This window comes from Chenopodium album, chromosome 20 (assembly GCF_948465745.1).
Source record: "Chenopodium album chromosome 20, dcCheAlbu1.1, whole genome shotgun sequence".
Taxonomy (NCBI): Eukaryota; Viridiplantae; Streptophyta; class Magnoliopsida; order Caryophyllales; family Amaranthaceae; genus Chenopodium; species Chenopodium album.
The window spans coordinates 16,306,487-16,324,972 of record NC_137853.1 but is presented as its reverse complement, the minus strand read 5'-3'; the positions used below and the strand labels follow the sequence as shown (position 1 = coordinate 16,324,972).

General features: G+C 34.8%; 1 protein-coding gene across 1 annotated transcript; it reads left to right on the top strand.

Annotated features, from left to right (window-relative positions):
• Positions 1-2,640: 2,640 nt before the first annotated feature.
• LOC145599012 (uncharacterized) lies at positions 2,641-15,730 on the top strand. Its single transcript, XM_081655423.1, has 8 exons — positions 2,641-3,086; positions 5,002-5,213; positions 5,643-5,924; positions 7,582-7,704; positions 9,694-9,844; positions 10,969-11,183; positions 13,954-13,990; positions 15,302-15,730. The coding sequence occupies exons 1-8, from the start codon at positions 2,717-2,719 to the stop codon at positions 15,415-15,417; spliced, it is 1,506 nt and encodes a 501-aa protein (XP_081511549.1). The 5' UTR covers positions 2,641-2,716; the 3' UTR covers positions 15,418-15,730.
• Positions 15,731-18,486: the final 2,756 nt, after the last annotated feature.

Sequence of the window (18,486 nt, the reverse complement as noted above, 5' to 3'; positions counted from 1 at the left end):
AATTCATCCCCATCCCTGCCCCGGCGGGTATAATTCCAAAACCACCCCACCCTCAGTCATGGTTTCTTACTGCCGCTCGTGTTTGTGCTCGGTGCTACCTCAGATCACCACCAGTTCACCGTCGCGACGCCGCTCGTGTTCGCGTTGGATTAAAGGCCCAATTATTTAAGTCCAAACAACAACTTAAAAAAATTCAATTTGGATTGGATTCATTTCTCAAATCGAATTATCTCGGTGTGGATTGGATTGAATCCAAATTCGGTTTGGATTCGATTTCAAAATTCCAAACCGAAATAATTCGGTTTGGATTTGGTTTAGGGTAAAATCCAAACTGAATACCGAACTTTTACCCCTATATGCACGCATGGGTCAAACAATCACTTGGAAGTCATTGCAACATTTTAGTCAAGGAGTGATTAAACATTTTGAAGCTCACTACCTAATAAGTCCAACAGATGAAGATTTAAGAAAAATCGTTCACCAAAATGCATGAAATGCGTGGATTCTCAGGCTTGATTGGTAGCATCGATTGCATGCATTGGGAGTGAAAGAATTGTCTCATGGCTTGTAAAGCACAATATGCAAGTTGTAGCAAGAATGCAACCCTCATTCTAGAAGCTGTGCAGATTAAGATTTATGGCTTTGGCATGCATTCTTTGGGATTCCCAGCTCTTGTAATGACCTGAATATCATTTATTGGTCTTCAGTATTTGATGATGTTCTGCAAGGTCAATCATCTTTAATTAATTTTTCAGTGAAGTTTCATAAGTATAACTTAGGTTACTACCTAAAAGATGGTATATATACCCAAATTGGACTACTTTCATCCAAGGTATAAGTCTGTGACATTGATCGGGCGTTCGGAGTTCTACAGTCTAGGTTTGTTATAGTACGACAACCCTCACTTGCATTTGATGAAGACATTTTGTGTGACATAATGAAATCTTATATTACTATGCACAGTATGGTTGTCGAGGATGAACGGCACAATTACACTCGCACCGAAGTCTTGTGAAGGTAATATGAAGAAGATCACCCTCAACGTACAACAATAAGATCGAAACGATTACAAGTACTACGGTGAATAACAATGACCCTTTCCAATTTAGTGTTGGTTGTCCACCCAATGTTGATATTGGCGCGCATACTCAGAGAAGAATAGCTCTGCGTAATAGCGAAAACCCAATTTTCTCCTAAAAAAGATTAGTTGAGCATATTTGGCGGTCCTAATAATGAATAAGCAATTATGTTGTCGTAATTTAATGTAGTTAGCTAGTATGATGATGTTTGATGTAGTCATACAACTTTTGAGCTCAATGTAATTTAATTTCAATACAATGAATCAATCTAAGTTAGTTCAATATTTTTTGTAAGTCATCGACTCAATACTTAACAACAAATAGGCCTACAATGTAATTAATTTGTTGTTAAGTAATGAAATGAAAAAAATTATTAATTTTAAATGTGAACAATCAATTATAGTTTAATCATTAAAGATGCATAATTATAGTTTAATCAATAAAAATATATTGGTACAAGTATAATAATGTTATTAAACATAAAGTATTTATAAATATATGAATGCGTAGTAGAGAGAAAATTTGGTGGGATATTATAGGGAAAAGTAGGAGAGAGAATGGTGAGAACTATTTTTTTGACCATTGGTGGGGACAAAAACTGACCACCAAAATGATGGTGAAATAAATTAGGTAAGAGGGGTGAGAAAGTGGGTAAAAAGAGAATAAGAAAACTATTTTTTTCCTCACTAGTGGCAATATGCTCATAGAACAAGTTTAGGGGTCGTTTGGTTTGTACAAGGTAAAAGGAATGGAATGAAGAATGGGAATGAAAGAGAATGGAATGAAAAACCATTCCATTTGCTATGTTGTTAGTTTACAAAAAAACAAAGAAAATCCAACCACCATTCTAAACACCACATCACCACCCCACCACTACGAACACAACACCTTCCCCTTTTTCACTTTTCCAGCCACCACCCTTTCGCTGCTCCTCTCCCACCCCTCGCCGCCCCTCCCCGACCGCTTACCGCTCTCTCTCCCCCTAAAACCCATCTTCTTTCTCGAAAACCCTCCCCCACCAACGAAAAAAAACCCTAAAAGCCCCTCCACCCCCGTGGAAAAAATTGTCGGGCACCCCTCCCCCAACCCTCGAAACAGTCAAACTCAATCTAACTAGGAAATAACTAAAATTACTATAAATTAAAGGTAATTGCTAAATCCATGAAAATTTGCACAACCCTTTATCAAGGAAAATTTTAGCAAAAACCTTCCACATCATCTCCTCGCTGTGAAACACACATCTTCAAATGTCACGCTCGAAGCCGAACACCCACCGTCAGATGACTGGAAGCCTTTGCCAAAGACCGGCAACACGAGGCCTTCCAAGCAAATGTTTATTAACGAGGAATTTCCATCGGTCACACCGCTAACAAGAGCTGCTAAGTTGAACAAACAAATTTGATTAACGGTTCACTTCATCACGTGCTACTTTGTACTTTCACACACAGTTAGCAAAGGGACTCACTACAATGTCCAACTAATTGCAAAAATGCCATCCACACTCCTCGTTTTTCAATTGAGAAATTGGGGCATCCTCCAAAAAAAAAAAAAAAAAAAAAAAAAAAAAATTAGAAAGAAATCACCAGCAGTCTCAGCCCCCAAACACAGGAGTCATACCAAAGAATTGCAAAACAACGATGCAGCAGGTCTCAGTAATTAGAGACTGCAATGTCCGACCTCTATTTACACCATCCACCATAACCCCATCACCTTCTGCTGCAACTTCTTCCAATCTATGTAATTCAATCAACCCCACCTTCTTCTGCACTACAAAAAGATCAGTTGCAGCAAAAACACGGTGTTCAAAAAGGTTTGCACCGGTTGTTTCCGCCATTAATACCGCATCTTCCGAAGGAGGAGGAAGGGAAAGATTGAGCTCTGAATCACCTGCGAAGGCGCTTCGAGGATTGCTCAATTCTGCTGGCCTTCATCAAGGCCCCGCCTGCTTTGATGCTCTTAGTGCTAAGCTTGTACAGGATGCTGGGTTTGATTTTTGTTTTACTAGTGGTCAGTTTTCTTTGTTTGATTGTACCCCTTTTTATTGTTTTATGATATTTGAATGAAATTCAGAAATTGCATGGTATTTTTTATTTTTTGTATTTAGTGTTTTTAGTTTGATTAGGGGCATTTGGTTCACGAAATATAGGTATGAGGTATGGGTTTAGAATGATTAAAACCCATACCATATGTTTGGTTGACAAAAATATGAATTTCAAACCCATACCTCAAACCCATGAGGTATGGGGTTTAGAAACCTTGGGGGGAGGTGGGTTTGGCTCATTCCATTCCCTTAGGTATCAAATAAAAGGAGAGAATAATGAGTTATTCCATTCCAGAATTAAACCAAACACATGGTATTAAGTATCAAGTTCCAACCCGATACCACCTTAACCCCATTCCTGATTCCAACCCCATACCACTTTGTGAACCAAACGCCCCCTTAATCTCTTTCATTTTGTTATTGGTGATTGGGGTTTTTGTAGTTTCATTGATTTCTGTAAGGAAGATTAATTATGGAGTATAATGATTAATTATAATTTAGGGAAAAAAAATGGTTGAAGTATTCATTTTGTGATTTTATTGAAGGATAAACTATGAATCGTTGTTAGGAATGTAGAAATTTGCAACTTGGAAGTAAGCGAAAATAAGGGAAAGGACATTGGACGGTGTTTAAGGAATTGGAATGAGTATTGCAATGTTTGGGATTGAGGATGTACAAATTCAGGGGTTCTCAGTTACAAGCTCAGTTGTTTCTCTGTATGTATGCTCACGATGATGTAAGGCATGTTGATAGATTATCTTTGAGCTATTAAGGGCTTGTTTGATTGCAATGTTAATTAACTTCCCATGGTAAATTGCAATTCATGGGAAATTATTTCCCTCCTCGAATTCGTTTGTTTGATTGGCATTAAGGATATTACAATTCCTAGGAAAAATCACCTTGGGGAAGGTAGTTAAATGAAATCCCACATTATGAAGGAAATTTGCACTTTTTTTGGTTAATCAAACAACACACCATTAGTGTATTTCCTAGGAAATTTGTGTGCCTGCATAAATTTGGTGCAACCAAACGAGCCCTCCTCTGTCGTGTAACATCGTTGGGATTAGCTGATGCTGTGCGTCTTTGGTGGTGAGCTGGTGACTTGCACTGTCTTATGCTTCAGGGCTTTTTCTTTAATTCTGGAGAAGAGCAGGAATATTGGATTCTGTCAGTTCTGGGAGACTGGACTCTCTTGCTTATGTACTGTACGCCTGTACCCCCTTGTTTTTATATGCATGTCAATATGTCATACGGTAGCAAGTTAACAACTCGCAGTCAAACCAAGGCTCTTAGCTGCATCCATTTTATTGGATAATTTGGTATGTGGGTGCTAATAAACCATCATTACATTCACTGCTTGCAAACTCTTACCCTTAATGGCATGCTTGGAATTCAAGTAAAAAATAAGCTGTATAAATTAGCGAAGAATTAGTTTCAAGGGGATTTGATGGAGAACTTTCTATAAGTTTGGGAATCTTACTAGAACAATCTGTTTCCACTGATGTCTTCATACAAGAACTAAAAATAAATATGTTTTTTTAGAGCTACTCTGTCTCCACGGTCCTCCCTTTGTTCCCAATTTCTCAGGCCAAGCCCGATGACGATAGACATTAAGCAACAAAATGAGTTGAAGCATAATTTTTTTTCGAAGGGTAAAAGTTACCCAGGGGGAGGGGTGGGTAATTTTTACCCTCAATTGGGGGGGTAATATTTTACACCATGTAATAATCTCCCCCATTCCACCCGGTTAGAAACTTCAGAATTTTTAGCCCTTTAAACTTTTCCCCTCCTATACATCTCAGTCTAGGCATGGAGTAAGAATTTTCATATTTGATTTGATTTCGCTATGCTAATTTCTATTTGTCTTCCCTACTTTCCTAGGATTTTCAGTGTCGGCTGCTAGATTGGGATTGCCTGATGTTGGCCTTATATCCTATGGAGAAATGGTGGATCAAGGGCATAAAATAACAGAAGCTGTGTCAATACCTGTGATTGGTGATGGTGATAATGGATATGGGAATGCAATGAATGTGAAGAGGACTGTGAAAGGATACATCAAGGCTGGCTTTGCAGGAATCATCCTAGAAGACCAAGTTTGTTCTGCTGCTTTGGTTTCTGAATCTATGTTTGGATCATTGTGTTCAAGTATCTTTTTAGTATCCTTCTATTTGGTTGTTACATTGTATTCAACGTTTTTTTCCCCAAACTAATTTTTTTCTCTTTTATCAGTTTTCATTTTCCCCTTACTATTATTTGTCCGGAATTCATAGGATTGTTGTGAAATGCAAATTTATAAATAGAACTATATGTTTGGCACTTTTTAACTTATTTTTAAGTGAATTGTGTGAAAGAAGACTTAGACCCTGTTCTATTCATCTGATATTTACTTAATTTTTTTTTCTAGAACTTAAATTACTTTTTGCCGAAGAGAACAGGGCATTTACTTGAGACTTGCTCTTTAATTTTCTTCTAGGCATCAATCTTAAAAATTTCTATAGCTTATAAGTTTCAGTGATTACCAGGTGTCTCCTAAAGCTTGCGGTCATACACAAGGCAGGAAAGTAACCTCTATAGAAGAAGCAGTAATGCGGATAACAGCAGCTATTGATGCTCGAAGAGAAAGTGGTTCAGATATTGTCATTGTGGCAAGGACTGATTCCCGTCAAGCTGTGTCCTTTGAAGAATCATTGCGGAGATCACAGGCCTTTGCTGATGCTGGAGCTGATGTTCTGTTTATAGATGCACTAGCTTCAAGAGATGAGATGAAATCCTTCTGTGAAATATCACCTTCAGTTCCTAAAATGGTGAGATATCGTTGTTTGTATCTAATTGAATAGTCTTAATTACTAACTTTCTTCTGTACGTTTATTTGTCTATTTTCATGCTATGGATGCCAAATCGCTTCTTTAACATTGTCACCTGCAACATGGGACATTAGGGCTTTACAAAAACTTACCACTTATTGATGGTTCAATGGGATCAAAGTTATATTTTACTGAGTTACCAACTGTGCTAGTTTACCGTGAACCGGAGAGCTCCTTTTCATGAAGAAAAATATGTGGTTTATGAATAGTCATGTTAGAAGAAATAACTAGCATCTTATGCAAAAATTTTAAGCTTGTCTTGACAGCTCTTGCAATGGTAGTTATAGGCACTGCAATCTGTTTGAGTATTCATCTACCTAACAAATATTGTTTCTGTGTATATGAATAAAAAAATAGTAACTTAAGATCCTTTTTAACAGGGACAGTTCTTCAACGTTTAGCAGATGTGAAGCACATTAAAATTTTATTGATCAAACCGCTAGATTACCCCTTACATTAAAAAGTAACTCAAATTGCTACCGACCTTAACATCATATGAGATAGAGGATTAGAGATCCTTTTTGCAAAAAAAGACACCCATGATCAATGCAAAAAGTTACAAGGAACTACTGTAAGCTCAATGGCATACTGTTATTTGCCATCTCAAAATGATTATCTCCACCAACCTGTTTGATTAATGACTTGCAAAGAAGAAGTAAATGTAGACGATGGAAATAAAAAGAGAAGGGACACAATATGGTAACGTGGAAAACGCCAATGAATGTAGGTAAAAACTGCAAGTTGCTATGAGTCCATTAATCCACTATAATGCAGGCTTTATACCCATTATCGATACAAGTACATTGAATATATGGACATCAAAGGCCTTAGTAAAAAATGCATAAGAACGAGAGATTGAATACACAGTATAGCTATTGAGAGGATATGTATATGTTGAATTGATCATCGTGGCTTGTGGGACAATCAAAAGAGAAACGCCGTCCTTAGGATCATGGTACGAGCGCTGTGATATGCCTTTTGATGATGGATTTTGTAACGTATTATATTTGGATATTGTATGTATGGAATATGCTCTGCGTTTGTTGCCTGCTGTTGTTCACCTTTTATAGGCGTTCAAGTAGTAGTAGTCGGTTAGAGAAGAAGATATGCCTGAGTTCCTTTGGTCAAATTAGCTTTCAAAATAAATAAGCCAAATACTAATAGCTACTGTAATATTATTATCTTCAAGTTGATAGCTAACTTGCAAGAGGGTCCAATAAATGCGGCCCCTGATAGGCCTTGTTTATAGATATTGAAGTCAAATATGGACTGTTCTAAAAGCCTTATCAATACTTTAGTTGTTCGGTCACTTTAGCTTGTAATTGCTTATGTTAGTATCTGCAGGGCATTGTGGGACTTTGTCAGATATATTTGGAGAAGTGGGCTATATGACTGTTCTCTTGAGTTTCCTGATACTGTCTATGGTGCTTACTTATTTTATTTCTGTGTATGGAAGCATGTAAACCTCTTATGCTTATACTATAATTACTGTTTGAGTCATTGTTTACCTCTTCTTAGAATAGGGTTTCTGTTACAGAGATGGTTGGTATTGTTAATCAACACTAGTTATTAATAGAAGTGCTTATCTTTTTTGAAGGCCAACATGCTTGAAGGAGGAGGGAAAACACCTATTCTCACTCCTATGGAACTTGAAGACATTGGATACAAAATTGTTGCTTACCCACTTTCTTTGATAGGGGTCTCTATCCAAGCAATGCAGGTAACTAGTCTCAACTTGAAAGTGGAACTAAATTTTCAGTACTATGTTCTCTCATTGCTTATAGGCATGCTTTTTAATGGAGGAAATGTAGAGATAAGTTTGAGTGTGGATGAATGTAGGACTCATCATTAGCAGAAAAAAATAAAATAAAATAAAAAATAAATAAAAAAAAATAATAAAAAAAAAAAAAAAAAGAAGAAGAAGAAGAAGAAGAAAAAAAAAATAGGAAAAAAAAAAAAAAAAAAGAAAACAAAGAATAGGGTATTATGCATAAATTTGAACATAATATAGGTCCAATCCACGATAAGCTTTTAAAGGTTTATTGACTTTACCAAACTGGAGACTGGAATGTTATACTTCTTGACCTGTAGACCAGACCAATCGGTCCAATCAGGTCCATTTTCTGATTTGATTGGTTTTTGAACACCCCTTCTAAGATTTGTTGTGTGATTACTCCCTATCATTGTGGCCTGAATCTTCCAATGATTGAATCGTCCATGGAACTCTGGTGTGATTGGAATTGTTCTTCCAATTGATCCACTTGTTACCCAATAGCATAGATCGTACCGCTCTGATAGTAATTTCAGGTGCATTTCCAGGAACTTAGAATTTAAATTTTGAGTATAAGCTATTATAGGAGAGTTTTTCCATCATATTCTTAAAAAATGAAATTAAAAGAAGAATAATTGATAATTTGCTTTCAAGAGGTCGATTCTCTTCTTAAACATCTTTCCCTTACCATAGTTACAATGCCTCATATATTACCCTTCTCCTGTATATGACTACACACTCTCCTCACATCATACCTTTGAGACTCATTTCCAAACTGGCTTTGGACCACTCCATAAATAACTTTCTTGATGACATGCTTATTCGTTGCATAAGGATAGGTTTAGGTTTGTAATAAATTATTAATAAAATATGAAAATCAATATTTCATATGTTTTGCTATTATTGCACCGGACATTTTCAATCTTAATTTTTTTTGAAAGAAATCCTAAGTCCTAACGGATACTAATTTTCATTATTTCAAATCATACCACATCTACAATTAATAATTAATCAGAAATAATAGATTTAACAAAATCAAACAGGAATTTAATGGGAAGGGCTTATAATCCAAATACATAGATATAACAATTCGACACATTCTCGATTCGTTGTCTCATACAATTTTTTAATTGGATCCGTTCAACCATTGTCGCTTTGTAATTATGGAAGGAAGAGAATTTTTGTGGTAACTTTGTAGCCAGAGCAATCAACATCAATTGTAGCCCTACATAACTTGAGGCTATACCACGCACAAAGAATACCTTGTCTTTCGAAGGAGGTTGAAAAACCCTGTCTTTTGACGGAGATCGAATAAACCTTGTCTTTTGAAGGAGATCACAAACTCTTTCTTTCGAGAGGGACGAGTTTCTTTCAAACGGAGTAACTATTATTCCTCTATGAGTCACAAAGTGTCACTACGAACCACCTAAGAGCTTTATTCCATTTTCTTTTGCATGCCTCCAACTGGAATGATAAATAACTGTGGAATCTGTAGTGATAGCAGCTACAAATGATTTGTGTGTCAGAATAATAGTCCATAAGAGGTAACAAGATTTTGGGTATGGTCCACCTTATGTCTCACAGGCTGTAAAATGAAGATCTATATGACATATACTAGCCAAGATAACTCCTTTAAAAAGGGCTAGTTGTGACTTTCATATTGGTTTTAGCTTCCAGTGTGTGTGTATATATGATGCAGCCTCCCAATTAGTCATGACACTATCAATAGCTTACTAAATCTAACATTGGTTGTGCTATAAGAATGTCTGGACACTGTAGTGTACTCAAAACTCATTTAGGCTTCTAAGTACTAACTCTAGTGCTAGATAGCTTATAACCGGTTTGTTGCAGTTTTTTACCAATAGAATGTGATAATGTTCGGTGGACTTTCTAGGGGTGATGTACATTCTTTCTGACCATGTTCATTAACTTCTGCAGGATGCCCTAAAGGCCATCCGTAGAGGACATATTCCTTCCCCAGGAAGTATGCCTTCTTTTGAGGAAATCAAAGATATTTTAGGTTTTAAAGATTATTATGAAGAGGAGAAGCGGTATGCCTTAATCACGACTCCACCACCTTCGCCTCGAGGTTAGTTAATGTATTATTTGCATTGAAAGAAGCTCTTTATCTCAAGATGTGGGTACTGTTTTTACATATTCTCAGATTACTTTTTTGTAAATGTTGTTACCAGAGCAGTTGTTTAAGAGTGAACAACACATAAATTGCTAGTTCAACAGTTTGCCCAATGTGCACAGTAGCATTGCCTAAACTACATACATTGTGATGTATCTTGGTAGCTGGTAGTTGATGATAGGAGGTTAAGGTGCTATACCTCTGCTAAAGAGAAAAATGGCTTTTAAAAGGAATTTATTTCTTAGAAGGAAAAAGGGTATCTTAGATGACAAGAGTATTTTATTGACTTTATAACTGAAGAAGAACTTAATTTACATCCGTTAGTGGAAAGATCTTTTATTAGTTTTATTGATGTTTAACAAAAGAATTACAAAAACTGAAGATAGATGCAGAGAAATGGATTATCAATTACATATGGAAATATATATAGACTGAATGTTGATAAAAAAAACACTGTTGTCTAAGAAGAATCAATTAATTGTGACAGATATGGGCTACCGGATCAAAGTTACAGGTTTATTTTTCCTTATTATTGCTTATCAACCTAGGAAATATATGTTGTATATGTCAGTGCTTTAATGCCTAAAGAGTCAAAATCATCTAGGTGATGGTACTCCATATGTAACTACATGATGAACTTGAACCATAGTGGAAATACACGTATGGGCTATAGCAGGCATCGAAGGGGATTTTGTCTAACCTTTAGGGGCCGTTTGGTTGGAATGGAAACTTTGTTTTTATTTATTTATTTATTTATATATTTTTCTCTGTTAGTAGATCTTTTTTTCTTTTTGTAAAAACATGTAGCTTTACTCACCTTTTTTCAAACTCTTTTAAATGATGGTTTTGTTATGTCAGTTTCTTTATATTGTACGATTCCTTATGACGATTTATGTTAGCCAACCCCAAATCATTTTGGGACTAAGGCTTTGTTGTTGTTGCTGTGAAAGCATGTAGCTTCCTTACTGTAAATGCCTTCAACTTATAGAAATGCCGGATACACATCTATGCCTATTTTCTTTTTCTGAAACACGGCTACCTTCTTACTGATACATGCTTATAATGGTGGTTATCTTCAGCTGTTGATAGTGGTTACGAACTCATACAGAGTAAACAAGATAGCTTGAATGAGAGTGAACAATCTCCACAAGATCATCCCATTGAAGTGATAACACCTGAAGTCTATACTGGTGCAGATGGCTCAAGGGGAGCTTTTGGCAATCTCTGGTCTCGAACATTAAGAATCAAAATTACAGGAAGGGATGGTAAAGATAAACTGGATGTCAGGGTTCCTGTAAGTCACATGCTAAGCCTTTATTTTATCTTGGTTCACTAAACTACTCTTCTTGCCATGTATACGAGCTTGTCAATGGTAGCATTGATGAAAAAAAAACAAGACAAAAAAAAAAGTCTAAAAGATGAAGATTTGAAATTTTGAATTACAAACTCAGTTGCTAACACTTTAGAAAGTAAATCATATAAGATTAGATCCTAGATGTATTATTAGTGTGTTAGTTTAACATTGAAAATCTCGGTGAGATATATGTAAACTCGGACGATGATCTCTTCTTGCTGATCCATCCTTCTCCTCTTGTTGATCCTTGTGTATGTGCATGTCCTTATGGACAATTGAGTATCTCACTTTGCTTTCATTCTTTGTTTATAAATCTTATACCACTTCCCCTAGGTGAATCATTGGCTCCGACATCTTTGTCTCGATCAAGATCACAATTGATCCTACAATTTTGTTAAATGGTAGATAATGTAGAAATATGAGGAGTCATGCATAGGGATGGCAGTGGATCTGGCCCCAGCCCGGATCCGTGGATTCTAATCCGTGAAAAAAGGATCTGGGTCTTCAAATTTTGGACCCGACGGATTCGGGCCCTTCTGAAAAAAAAACGAATCTGGGCCCAGACTCGGATCCAGATCCGTTTACCCGTTTTTTACTTTTCCTATTAAAAAAAAAACTATAATTGTTTGTTTCCCTATTAAAAATGTTGACGATGTTAGTAGTGATAAAGATTAGCCCTTTCAAGAGATGAATTTTGGATGCCTCATATCAAATACACTAGCTCATTTGTAAAATCGTACTTTTTCAGTTATGCATCACATCCATTTATGTCTTGGTCCTACTAAGGTAATTGGTTGCAGGATTATGAAATTGGGTTAATGTTTGCATTAAAAAAATTTGGAACAGCAAGTGAAAGCCATAAAAATTATAAATTCCAAGTTCAGCATTTTCATTCTCTCATGCATTTTAGTTTGGTTATTGTTATTTTGGATACTTGCACAAAATTCGTTTGTGAAGAAGAAAAAATTAACTATCATTTTCGCAGGAATGTAAGAGTAGATAAATTGCACTTCCTCTATTTTTTTTTATTGTTTTGCTAGTAACCAAGTGCGTTGGAACAAAAGCCTAGGAAAAGTAGACGTGTAGTCAAAATGACAAATTTACCCACAAGTCTACCATCTCTCTGCTTTTTAACAGCCCCATCAAACAACAATCAACCATTTTTTCTACCAACCCACCACCCACGAAAGCTAGCTCGAACACCAGTCCGCCACCATTCGCCATGCCAAAATCACCAAACCCACCACCATTAGAAATAATTTTAGGGCGGCGTTGTAGTTTCAGCCCTTTCAGGGTAGGTTAGGTGGTTTTGGTGTGGGTGGGATGGTTTTCGAGGTTGGTTAAGGTTGTTTTGGGGTGGGTTAGGTGGTTATGGCCTGGGTAGGGTGGAATTCGAGAGTGGGTGGGATGGTTTTTGAGGGTGGTCTGGGCTGTTTCGGAGTGGGTTGGGTGGTTTTTGGGGCGGGTGAGGTGGTTTTTGGGGTAAGTGGGGTAAATTTCGGGATTGTGGTGGATTGTGGGAGTCGAGGGGGCAACAAGGTGGTGCTTGGTGGTTGGGAAGACTGGAAGGGGAGTTCAGACTCAAAGGGAAGGGTTGTGGGAAGAGAGTGGTAGTAGGGACAGTATCCAAGTAAGGTTATTATCGGAATAGTTCCATATCAAAATTATAAAAAAATGAAGGAAGTAGATATATGGTTAATGGCTAAATATAGATTCATGAAGCCTCCAAAGAATCTTGTAAACAAGCTTGTTCAAAGGGAAGGGTTGTGAGGAGAGATTGGTAGTAGGGACAATGTCCAAGTAAGGTTATTATTGGAATAGTTCCATATCAAAATTATAAAAAAATGGAGGAAGTAGATATATGGTTAATGGCTAAATATAGCTTCATGAAGCCTCCAAAGAATCTTGTAAACAAGCTTGTTCATAGGCCACCACTTGTCCTTCAGTTGGCTCCGTCCCAATTTAATTGTCACACTTTTCTTTTGTGTTCATCCCAAATCAGTTGTCACACTTATTTTTGCAGCATGGATGTCCCCCCCCCCCCCCCCCCAAACTAACAAAAGTTAAGGGCACACATCCTCACATTCAATTAAAAATTTCCTCTACTATCACCCATCACATCCATTATTTATAATATAAATATTATAAATAAGCCAACAAATTATCGCATAAAAGTTCATGCAAATCTTGGCATGACAATCAAATTGGGATGAAGGGACTATTTTCTTACCTTGAATGCCAGGCTAATGAGCTCTTTTTGTTCAATCTCTTGAAATATTAGCATTACTGCAATCCAAATCATTTTTGGTGCTTGAATATTGTACTGAGTTAAAAGAGAACTGCTTTGTTTGAGGCATCCATTGATTTTGTTTTTTTTTTTTTTTTTTTTTTATTTTTTATTGACAGCTGTAAAGGTCAATGAACATAGTTTAGGAATTTTTTTAAGGATAGTTTGGATTTTGACCTTGGTCATTTCAATAGCCCCTTTGTTATAGGCCTTATAGCCTGGGAACTATGACTCCATTTTTCAAAGATGTAGGCTTTTTTTTTTTATTTTTTATTTTTAAGCTTGGGAGGTGAGGGAGCTTTTGTATGTTTTATACTTATTTTAAATTTGCAGGGAGGGTAGGAGGTTTTGCATGTGTTACATAATTTTCTACATTATCTGCCTACAAGTAGTTTTTCCTTAATTTATCCATTTCTCTTGCAGGCTGGATTCTTGGATGGTATCACAAATATAGTTCCAGGTATTAGTTCATAATAACTTGTTCAGTGCTTTGGTCTGCTTTGGCTTATTGTTTACTGATTTGTGTTCAATTTATAAAAAAATAAAATAAAATAAAATATGACCACGATACACCTCCGTAGAAAAGGGAAACAGCACCAACAACAGTCATAGCCTCATTCCCAAAACGGTGGGGTTAGCTGCTAGTACTAAGAGTCTATCTCATATGTTCATACTTAAAAAAACCTCTTTCTTCTTTCGCTGCTGTGACTCTATGAGTGCTATCTAATTATACATAACTTTGTTATGCCCATTTCTTTACATGGCCTTTTTAACTGTATCCAAGTCATCATTGGTACTTCTTATACTATGGTTGAGATTTTTCATTATGACTTATCTTTCGACCGACGTCTCACATGCCCAAACCACCATAACCAATTCTCCCTTTTCTTTTTGTAACTTTCCTCCAAATAAATACATTTGTAATTCTATCTCTCGATGTATTCTCACATATCCATCTCAACATATACATCTTTGTTACACTCATAATTTTAATGTGCTTCTTACTAAACGCCCAACATTCTGACCCGCATAATAATGTTAGTCTAATTTCCATCCTATAGAATTTCCCTTATAACCTTAAAGGTACACTACGATCACAAAATTATCCATATAAGAGGAAAAAAATTAATTATATGTAATCTTATTGTGTCCAACTTATGGCTATCCTTGTTGGGGACTGTTCTCGTTGCATATAATCTTCTATCTATTGAAAAAGGTTTTGGTCTTCCCTTTTGTTTTCGTTAACATTCTTCAGTTGTTTTGAAAATTGCTGTAGTGTTCAAAGTATTATACTATAGATATCAACGGGGCGTATAATTTGACCTTACTTCCATGTAATTTATCAAGTAATTATGACTTACAACTATATCAGAGATACTATAACTCAGAATTGCCATAATAATTGGAGCCAAGGCTAGTAACTTCTAGTGTGTCTTTGTCCTTAATTATATGGTAAAAAACATGAACCTCGGTGTTATTAGTGTTGTTTTATTATTTATTAGTGTTGTTTTATTATTGCTAGTTCTTTATTTTGCTTTTAATTGTAATGCATCGTATCTATTACCAAGTGACTTGGTAAACAATATTATGTATTTGTATTCTTTACCTCTTTGATGAACAAATGACCCACTTCTTATACACTATCAACTGTGTTATCATGTTTATCAAAAAAAAAAAAAAAAATTGTGTTATCATTAATGTTGGTACCTTGGCGTTTTAGACTTGGGACAAGTCATTTCAAGATCTTAAGTGTTTATATTGTGTTGAACAGCCTTGGTGGGTGTAAACCTTAAGGAACTGTTAGACAATGCTTCTGATGGGATGCAAGGGACACTGCTAGATTTTAATGACACACTCGGAGATAGGATACAAGTCTTTTTGGAGTAAGATAATGAAGTTTGTTGTGAGTAGTAAGCAAGAGGTAAATACTTTAATAAACAGTATGATAGACATTGTTTTAGAAGCTGATATCATACCATAATCTGTAAGCAGACTTTGCATATAAACATTGTTTATGAAGTACTTGTATTTGGATAAATTTAGCCCGAGATGAGTGTCCTTATCTACCTGTAGAATGTAGCAGTCACTTAAAGCCCGAGATGAAGTTTTGCTGTCCTTATCTACCTGTTGAATGTATCAGTCACATTATTTTCCATTCTGATGTTGTTAGGATGGTATGTGAAGCAACAGATTTTCAACATTTTTAGTTTTTTATAAAATTTATCAAACTTAAATTGTTGTCACTTCAAAATGTAACTATACTGTATCTTGTTAATCCCATGCAGCCCCGTTGCTGAGATTTTGGTGGCCTATGGGCAAATTTATGATTTGGGGCCCTAATTAAAAAGTGATGTTAAAAATTTCAAATTTCAAGGGTATGCAAAAACCCAAAAAAAAAAATGAATATTTTTAAGTTACAAGACTTACAACAAAAATAATGTTGAGTAACTTAATTTCTGAAATTTTTCATATAATTTTTTTTTAAAAAAAAAAATTATTCATTTCTTTTCTAATTTAATCAGCGTCCACCATATATAGTACGGAGTATATAATATATACATCAAAAGACATAACTTAAATCAAGATAAAATTATTTCAAAAAAAAAATTAATCAAGATGAAATTCAAAACATTCTACATGCGACTAAACTTAATACTCCTACTAGCAACACCCTCCAAATTTCTTGGCAAAAAGCTAGCTTATAAAAAATCACAGTATAACAGATTTGTGAAATTTAAATACATCAAAAATATAAAAAAAATCACAAAAAATTGAACCTTTAAGATGAAGAGGTCATCATGAATAACTTAAAGCTTTTCAATGGAAATCATCATCTGCTAACGATCTACTCAATCCCTTTTCATCATTCTCGTCAACATTCTTTATCTCTTTAAGCCTTAGCCACCAATGTTTGTACTCCTATAGAGAACCACCATCGTTCTCTTTCCCTCTTTAATAAATTTAATTTTTTTTTCCCGTATTTTCATTATGAGTGACTGTGTGTTTTACAGGGAGGAATATTAAACATTAATTAAGGGCTTTAATTTCATTTATTTTAATTAAACCAAACTCTGGTTTTAACAAATTTGGGCTTCCCAATCTGGGGCCCTGGGCGGCTGCCCCGGCTATACAAATTTTTGCCTAGACTCAGGGGTAGGCAGTACAAATTTTTGCCTAGACTCAGGGGTAGGCAGAGCTGCCTACACCCCCACTCCTTCCTAATGACGTCATATTGATTGTTTTTTCAGTTCCGAATTACCTATAAAATGTTCATTTTCATCATTGCAAATGTTCACTTTTGTATTATTAAATGTTCAATTCTATAGAATAATTATTAAATGTTTAGTTATGATAGTACGATACGAAATATTCAAATTATTATATTTTTGTAATTGTGTTTCTAGATGACTATTTATAATAGTACTCAAGGGGGAAAAAAATTCATTTCCTTCTTAATAAGCAAATGAAATTGTATACCACCAAAAAGTTGAACGATTGGATATTAAATTAATGTACAATACAATTCCACCACATATATTAATTATTATTAAACACAATAAACTTCTTGATCCAAATCAAAAAATTCAATCTGGTGATATTGGTTCATGTTGCTTGGCGACTCCATGTCTTCATGGTTTCCTTCTTTTTGCCATCTACCTTTTTTCCTTGCTATTGTGCGGTCGAACTCACTTTATGCACGATTCTCGTATAACTAATAAAAACATATTGTATTGGATTTGAGCAAAATTAAATGTTGAAAATGAACCATATGAATATAAACATGGATGAATATAAAATATGGTCGATATGAAAATTAACATCTATTAGAATATAAATGAACATATATTAATTAATATATAAATGAACATATATTAGTGTGGAAATGATCATTAATATGAAAATGAACAACTATTAATACAAAAATAAACATATTTACCTAATTCAACATGGATATGAACATCTATTGATATATACATGAACATATATTAGTTTGAAAATGACCTTGAAAGATCATAATCGATGAACATATATGCATAGAATATATAGTAAATAAACACCCTTGAAGCTATGAATATGTGATTGACCATATGTCCACATGAGAAAAGACATTTATTGAAATTCAAAATTGAAACGAACATGGAATATTTGAAGAAGATGACAAAAACATGAACATGCATTTATCAAAATTTTAATAATTGTATGCTAGTAGGTGAAATTGTGAATGACCATATACTATTATGTAATTGAACATCTAGCAAAATAAAAATAAACATTTATCAAATATTTTCCCACTCCAAACTATGATAAAGAATGAATGTTATTACATGAATGACTATGTACTAATATATGAATGAACATTTCTACATAAATGAACTTTTATATATATATAAAAGAACATTTATATACATTATCTATCTATTTAATATGTTAATGACTATATACTAATATACAAATGAACATTTATCAAAATTGAAATGAACAAAAATAAAATAAAATAAAATAAATAAAAAAAATCACTACAATTTAAATTTATTAATACTTGCATTTCTCCAAAATCTTTGTTTTTCTTCTTTGAAACTGTTTCCTTTGTTTTCCAAATAAATAAATAAATAATGAATGTATTGGTTTAATTTAATGGTTTTTTTACTAGAACTATATTATTATACTTACCTTGATACATTTTCCATGGTTGATTTTTCAATTATATTCTTGAAATACGATCGCAACAAAAAATTAGTAAACCTAAGGTTTATACTTTTTTTCGTTCCAAACTTGAACAAAATAACTTACTCTTTTTAAATTTCGCCTTTGTTTTGATGAATTTCGAAGTGATTGAACAAATTCTTGTGATAATTTTGTAACAATTTTGCCATTAAAGCTTTTGATGAGAGAAAAATGATTGAGAAATCAGGAATGGGTGAGGAGAGAGAAGATGGTAAATGGGTGAGGAGAGAG

Excerpts from the sequence above, each read along its gene's own strand:
- LOC145599012 (XM_081655423.1), top strand. The coding sequence starts at position 2,717 with ATGCAGCAGGTCTCAGTAATTAGAGACTGCAATGTCCGACCTCTATTT. Across the intron at positions 5,214-5,642 it reads GAATCATCCTAGAAGACCAA|GTGTCTCCTAAAGCTTGCGG; the intron begins GTTTGTTCTGCT and ends AGTGATTACCAG. Across the intron at positions 13,991-15,301 it reads TATCACAAATATAGTTCCAG|CCTTGGTGGGTGTAAACCTT; the intron begins GTATTAGTTCAT and ends TGTGTTGAACAG.